This window comes from Lipotes vexillifer, unplaced genomic scaffold (genome assembly GCF_000442215.2).
Source record: "Lipotes vexillifer unplaced genomic scaffold, Lipotes_vexillifer_v1.1 scaffold75, whole genome shotgun sequence".
Classification (NCBI taxonomy): Eukaryota; Metazoa; Chordata; class Mammalia; order Artiodactyla; family Lipotidae; genus Lipotes; species Lipotes vexillifer.
In genome coordinates this window covers 2,245,669-2,253,369 of record NW_006771517.1, presented here as the reverse complement: position 1 = coordinate 2,253,369, position 7,701 = coordinate 2,245,669, and the positions used below count along the sequence as shown (strand labels likewise).

The window sequence follows — 7,701 nt, the reverse complement described above, 5'->3', positions numbered from 1 at the left end:
TCCCTACAGTTTCCCTGGCCAGTGTCTGTAAAGGCAGTTCCCAAAGAGGGTCCATGCAGAGAGGGTCCATGTTGATGTCAAAGAGGCAAAATCTGACAGAACTGGGAGGGCCTTTGGTTCATCCAGTAGTACCCCAGCCTCGCTGACCATCAGGGTCACCTGAAGAGTATTAGAAATCAGATTCTCAAGTCTCACCCCAGACCTAATGAAATAGAACCTATAAAAGTGGGGTTCTGGAATCCACATTTTTAATCACACCCCCAAGGGGTTCTTACCCACCAGTCCATGTACCAACCAGCTTTTGTGATGCTAACATGTAGCAAATCTTCCATAAATATTTGTGCAATGAATGAATGAATGGTCAAGACCCACCCGCTCATTCTACAAATGAGAAAACAGACTCGAGGGAGGAAGGAACCTGTCCACAGTCAAAGCTAAGAACCCAGAATAAGAACCCACATCTGTCTGACTCAGTTCAGGGTTATTTGGCCTCGGGGAAGGATCAGTACAGCTGTTCAGAACTTACCCCTTTTGACAATGATGTTGACCGTGGATCCGATGCTTTCCTACTTATCTACCTTATTTGTTTATGAGAAAACTTTTCTGGCTTCTTTTCCCCTCACAAACAATACTTCTACCACGCTCGGCATTTCCCACTCCTGCCCCCTCTCTTTCCTCCTACTCAGCCTGCTCATCCTTTCTAACCCCACTCACCAGTCCACTGTGAAGCCCTCCCACACTCTGCCCAGTTGAGTTCTTCTGGTCTACCCCCGCCCCAAGCCCCATGGGTCCTCCAGCCACTTGCATATGGCTCTCTTTTTTTTGGCCGAGCTGCACAGCATGTGGGATCTTAGTTCCCTGACCAGGGATCGAACCCGCACCCCCTGCATTGGAAGCACGAGTCTTAACCACTGGACTGCCAGGGACGTCCCTGCATATGCCTCTCTTAATGGTACTTATCACACTGCATTATATCTCTCCATTTTCATAGCATCTCCTTCCTAATCGTGAGCTTTTGGAGGGCAGGAACTGTGTCTCCTTAAACACTTAGAAACACTTAGAAAGCCATTACCTAGGTGGTTCAGTCTCGGAGTGCTGTCCCTGACAAAAGACCGTCATCCAAAACAATATCAAAATTACTCCAGTTCTTTCCTTTCCTTGTCAAACATCTTGAAAGGACTCTACTTCTTAAAATGCCCCTTTCCTCTCTCACCCCCTTCCCTTACATGCCACAGTTGCTCCTTCAACTCTCTCTTCAAGACTATCCAGAAAAACACCTCCCCTGGAAGATAGCCTCCTGTCCCCACTTCTCTCCCTTCCTTTTTTTTTCTTAACTCTGGACTGCAAAAAGCCAAAAGGACTGTCTAGCAAGACCAAACCCTCCTCAAACCAGACAAAAGAGCTGAAAAGGCAAAGCCAGAAGTCTCCCTAGCAGAACCCAATAAATCTTTTGTCTCCAGTGGCCGGCCTACAGAAGGAACCAATGAATGAGAGAATGGAGTGAGGTATTGTCATTAGCCCAATTTTTCAAGCAGAGAAACTGCGGCTCAGAGAAGATCGGTGGTTTCCCAAGGTGACACAGGGAATTATGGCAGAATTTGTCCCCCAACCTGTCCAAAGTATCAACCTCAGCCCTATCCCACCCGTTAGACCATCCCAGCCCCTCCTTTCTCAGCCAGGGCCCAGGTACCGTCTGAGGATGGGCCTGGGTTCCCTCCCCTACAGGATGAAAGCTGGAGCCAGGAGTCGTGCCTGCAGGTGGGCAGCGCCTACGTTATCGTGTACTCCATCGCAGACAGGGGCAGCTTCGAGAGTGCCTCTGAGCTCCGCATTCAGCTGCGGCGCACGTATCAGGCGGACCACGTGCCCATCATCCTGGTGGGCAACAAGGCGGACCTGGCACGCTGCCGGGAAGTCTCCGTGGAAGGTGAGCCCTCCACTCCACCCTCCTCCTCCATCTTTCTCTTAGCCCTGTTGTCACTGCGTCTCCTCCAGTGCTCCTCATCTCAGTGACTCGTGCCCCACCCCCCACCCCGGCCACCTCCATCCTGCATCTACTTGCCTAAGCCTGAAAGCTAGAAACCATTCTTGGCTTGCCTCCTCTCTCATTCCCTCAGACCAGTCCCCAGACCTTGTCGGGTCCACCTCCCTTAACCCCACATTCCCTTCCTGACCCCATGCCCAGAGCCTCTGCCCCATCCTGGCATCTCCACTGTAGCCTGGGCCAACCCTGGTACTTCTCTATCCCCACTCAATCGGTTCTCCTCACCAGCTGCCAGAGTTTCCCCGAACCAGAGCTGACCTTGTCACTTCTTTGCCTAAAAATTCCCCTATGTGCCCCAATGCCCTTAGTCTGAGACACTTTATTCACCAGGCATGACAGGCCCAGTGCCTGTAAGCTTTTCAAGGGCTTACATCTGAGACCTGAAAAAGACAATTATTGACTCCAAAATACAGTGAGAAAATTATAAATTCAAATTTCACAGAGCTTTGTGTACAAAACATAATACTGTGTCAGCCAGCAACTGCAAACCAAAATGTTTAAAGTTGTACTTAAATTGTATTTAAAGTGGGATGGGGAATATTTTAATACAATTGATGTATCAGGTGGGACCCATAAAGATCTAAAAATGGCCCTACTCACAGGGCGAAATCTAAAAAATATGGAAACTGAGACCCAGAGTGGGGAGGCCAGTTCTACAGGGTCACCAGCCACTGAGGACTAGACCCCAGGCCCCTGCATCCAGCCCAGTGGCATCCTGGAGACGGAAGACCATATGCTTTATGAGCAGACGTCCCAAAATTCTGCAACATGATCCCCAGGAGATTTTGTTGAATCGCTGGTTCCCAGGCCTCACCTACGGAATTAGAATATCTGCGGGTGGGCTCAGCAACCTGCATTTTAACAAGCTCCCCCAGACAATTCTGATACACAGATTAGACCCCTTCCCTGGCAGTCAAGACCCTTCCGTGGGACCTCCCGGTCTTCCCAGCCTCATTCTGCTATCAGTATCAATCACTAACCTGTGAACTAGCTCCTCAAAGCCAGATTTATCTCTGAGTCCCCTAGCACGCAGCACGAGGTATGGGGAAAGGAAAAATCGTGCTTCCGGTTGAGATTGAACACACCTCCTGCTACCTTTATCTCCTTTTTCCGGTTGTGGCTCCGCCCTGGCTCACTGACCCCGCCCCCTCAGAGGGCCGCGCCTGCGCTGTGGTGTTCGACTGCAAATTCATCGAGACGTCAGCCGCGCTGCAGCACAACGTGGCGGAGCTCTTCGAAGGCGTAGTGCGCCAACTGCGCTTGCGCCGCGGGAACTGCGCAGGCCGGGAGCCGCCGGCCCCCCGACGACGGGCAAGCTTAGGCCAGCGGGCTCGACACTTCCTGGCGCGCTTAACTGCCCGCAGCGCCCGCCGCCGGGCACTCAAGGCCCGCTCCAAGTCCTGCCACAACCTGGCCGTGCTCTGAGGCCACCCGCCCACTCTCTGGGTGGGGGGCACTGGGGTGCATTCTAGCCTCCACCAGGGCCACGGAGAGGCAGAGTCTCTGTGGCTTGCAGTCTGCATCGTGGGCTTTGGCCGCCCACTCCCCCAACGTACAGAGCATCTCCCCAGCCACAGCTTCACGGACCTCTCTGCCCTGGGCAAGTGATGGACAGACCATGGGGCCAAAGCCTAAATGGGGGTTTTCATGCGGTGCGTGTCTTTTTGTAAAAAAGTCTTCCTTGTCCTTGGGCTCTGGCCAACCCTCAGAAATTCCCCCACAATAAACCAGACCAGAAGGATGTCCTGTCTGAGTGCCCAGATCTCTTCTTTTGGGCTCTTTCAGGCGTCTCCACCTCCCGCTTTTTCATCTACACGGGCTGCAGACTGGGTTGGCCTGCTGACTTGGGTGTCAGGGTTAGTCAATAAAATCACCGGACCAATTATGCATTCAGGCCCTTCTCTGAACCACTGGGCACAGCCCCTGTCCCACGACTTTGAGGGAGACACAGTGGAGCACAAGCAACCACAGTTTAGTGTGATGACCTTCTATTCTCTCATTAACTCGTTTTTTTAGATTATAAATTCACAAAATATTCTCTGAAAAAAAAATCTTCGCCCTCATCCTAGCAATACAATAGCTGGTGTTTGTTGGGAGCTGACTGGGTACTAAGCTGTCACAACTGTTAATCTTCATAACCCATGTTTAACTAGTTAGAAAACAGAGGCATAGAACAGTGAAGGCTTATGCTCCAGATCACACAGCAGCTATAAGTGAGGTTGCCAGGATTCCAGCCCAGGCTTGTGAGACTAGAGTCTGTGGCCAGCTTATCCACAGTTCTCTTGGAGAATGTGACAAAAAACTATAGACTCCCAGGGAAATGGACTTTCAAACACAATTTTGCACACAATTTAAAGGGGGCAGGTGGACTCCATGAAACTCAATCCATTAATCCCCAGGATGGACCCCCGATTTAGTCCGACTCATTCCATTTTGTAGCTGTGGAAATTGAAGCCCAGAGAGGGAAAGTGAGCACCCCACAGTCGCCCAGCCAGTAAGGGTAAGGACCAGACCTCAGGGCCCAGCCTCCTCCTATGTCTGTGTGGGAAGTCGGAGGTAGTGAGGCATCATGGCTGGGGATGGGCCTTGGGGGTCAGGTCAGGAGTTTCCAGCATAAGGGGAAGTGGTGTCACTACTTTGAGAGGAGAACATGATGCAAACAGTTTGGACCATTGTGTCCCTGATGCCTGACACCCCTGCCCCCAGCCAGCTGCCTGCCCAGATGCCTCAGCCCCCCACGTCGGCCATGTCCCTGCTGCCAGGAACACCAAAGCACAAGCAGGCGAGCCATCCTCCAGCTGTGACCCCCCAATCTTGCCAGCAGGGCACTGATGGCACTTACTTTCCTATCCCAACTCCAGCCCAGGGAAGGGAAAAGGAGGAGGGTCTTCCCCCACCCTAAGCTGTCTCTGGAGGCCTGTGGTCATGGGGGAGGGGCTATAGTTGTGGAAAATTGGCAGAGGCAGCCGGCAGCAGCCCGGGAGAGTGGAAAAAATGATATCAAACCCAGAAAAATGCAGGCCGGATGGAGGGCCCAAGCCGGCCCTGGGAGGTGAGAGGGAGGGAGGGAGGAGGCCCCACAGGCTGAGAAAGGAAGAGGGCCAGGGAGAGAGCGCAGGAGCTGGTTTGGAAAAACCTGGGGACAATCAGCGTGATTCCTTCCTTTCTTCATCCTCAAATATTAACTGAGGGCCTACTAAGTGCAGGGCACAGTGCCAGGTTCTAGGGACATAGTGATGAAGGAGTAGGGTGTTGCTCCCTGGAGCTCACAGTCTGGTGGGGAAAACAGACTAGAAAACACGTATATGATTAAAATAATTACAAACTGATAAGGTGCTAAAAATCAGGGTGGTCATGAAAATAATCCTCTTAATTCACAGATGGGGAAATTGCGGGCCAGAAAGGGAGTACCCAAAGCTACTCAGATTGTGGAAGAAATCATTGAGACCAGGATTGGGGGAAGGCGGGGGAGGGAAGAAAGAAAGAAATAGTGCAGACTAGATGCAGGGGTGAGTATGCAGCCAACACAGCAAGACAGCACAGTGGTGGAAGGCATGGGCCCTAAACCAGGGGGTCAGTATTCAACCCCTGCTCCCCTCCATCTCTCTGTGCCTTAGTTTCCCCATCTATAAAATGGGATTCATGACAATTCCCTCCCTCAGGATTGATGTGAGGATTAAATGACTTAAGATGGGTCAAGTACTTATAACAGTTCCTGTGTCTAGGAAGATTCAGGAAATGCTGGTTCCTGCTATCATATCTTAAAACATTAGGGAAACCAGAGTTTTTTTAGGGTAAGATATTTTGAGACCGTGAAGACTCGCTTGGGAGTCTTTGCCCTATTAACACACTGGAGGACTTTAGGAAACTCTCTTCCCTTCTTGGGCCTCAGTTTTCCCATCTGTAACATAAAGGGATTGAATCTGAGCTTGTAGCATATATTCATGTACTCACATGCTTGCTGTCTGCCTCCCCCACAGGAATGAGAGGTCCGCAAGGGCAAAACCCTTGGTGCTGCTCTCTCCTCAACACCTGCATCAGTACCTGGCTCATCGTAGGGGATCACTAAATATTTGTGGAATGGATTAATTAACCAATCTGTAAAAGGGCCCTTCCAAACCTGATCTCTCTGATTCTAGGAGTCTGTAAATAAGGCATGGCTGGGAAAGCATGTAAGAAAACCACAATATTCCTCCCAGGGACGTGGCCTATTATAGTTTAGAAAGTTCTTTCTCAGACATAAAAACAAACCAAAACAAAAAATAAACAAAAAAAAAAGCAAAAAGCTAACTTTGTTTTAGCTCTTTCTATGTGGTAGGCCCCATGCTCCATGCTTGGTACACGTTTTCTCATTTCATCATCACCATCTACTTAATAGGTACCATTTAACAGATAACAGATGAGCACATTGAGGCTAAGAGAACACAAGAAATTTGTCCAAGACCACACAGCAAGAAAGGGTAGTCAGGATTCACACCCAGATCAGCTGTCAAGAGGCAGGTAGGAACTGCCATCTTCATTGTACAGTTGGGGAAACTGAGGCCCAGAGAAAGAAGAATCTCCCAAGGTCATGTAATAACAACAGCAAACAGTTCCATCACTCTTACCATGTATCAGGTGCAGTGTTAAGTGCTTTTTGCATATTAAATCCTCAGAACTGCTCATATTATCACCATGCCAGTTTTCAGATGGAGAAACTATAGTAGATACCCTGCCAAGGTTGCACAGTTAGCAAATAGCCAGGATTCGAACCAGGGAAGTCTAGTCCCATGGTGTGAAAGGCTCAACTATATCGCACTGTCCGACAGTACAGCAAGTCCGGCGCAGGCTGGTGTCTACCCAGCACCCTGCTGCCTGGGCTGGGGGCAGGGTGGAGAACAAAAGCACATTGAGAGTATCCTCAGCCGCCAGCTGCGACTTTCCACCTTGAAGGGAGGGCACTGTTATGGAAAAAGTGATAAAGCTCTGGAAAGAGGAATGTCTCCCCAGGGGCCCCAAGTCTCCTCAGTCTCCCCCCTCCTTTTGCTTTGGGGGAAGGCCACAAACTGTGCTGTCCTGATCCAGACGAGATGAAGGCCACCTGGATCCCAGCACACCCCAGCCTGGCTACTCAAATACTGAGGATCACTGGCCCTGATGGAAAGTTCCAATTTCTCAGCCAAGGGCACAGAGCTTCCACTCGGGGACCCCCAAGGAATCGGGTTCAGGCTGGAACTCCCTTGTCCTTGGATGGTGAGAAATTCACATCTCCCAGGCACAGCTCAGTCCTTCCTTTATTCAGCAAACTTTGATAAGGGTATGTTCTCTGAAGGAAGGTAAGGAGGGTAGAGAGAGTCACAGCTGGCTGCTTTGTAAAACAAAATGTTTTTAAAGATTAAGAATCTCTAAGCTCTGCCATGACCATGTGACCTTAGGCAAATCAAAATATACGGAGTGAAGGGGTTAGGGTAGCATTCTTTTTGCGACTGTCTCAAGAATATTTGAATATTCTAGTTCAACAGCTTGAAAAAATACACAAGTTCAGTTTCAATTTTGGCGCTGTTTCCTTCTGTTCAGTTCAGGGTTTAGTTAAAAATAATATTAATGATGGGATGGGAGCTCTGGGTTCAACAGTGTGTGTTGTTTTCCCAGTTCCGTCTGACTCAAGTTCAAGGCTA

At 50.0% G+C, this 7,701-nt stretch overlaps 1 protein-coding gene across 1 annotated transcript in view; it reads left to right on the top strand.

Annotated features, from left to right (window-relative positions):
- The window catches only part of REM1 (RRAD and GEM like GTPase 1), a 7,018-nt gene extending 3,542 nt beyond the window's left edge, over window positions 1-3,476 (top strand). The window contains exons 3-4 of the mRNA XM_007446878.1: window positions 1,726-1,927; window positions 3,198-3,476. Of these exons, the coding sequence (XP_007446940.1) occupies window positions 1,726-1,927; window positions 3,198-3,469 (474 nt within the window). The 3' untranslated portion in view covers window positions 3,470-3,476. The remainder of the gene's footprint in view (window positions 1-1,725; window positions 1,928-3,197) is intronic.
- Window positions 3,477-7,701: the final 4,225 nt, after the last annotated feature.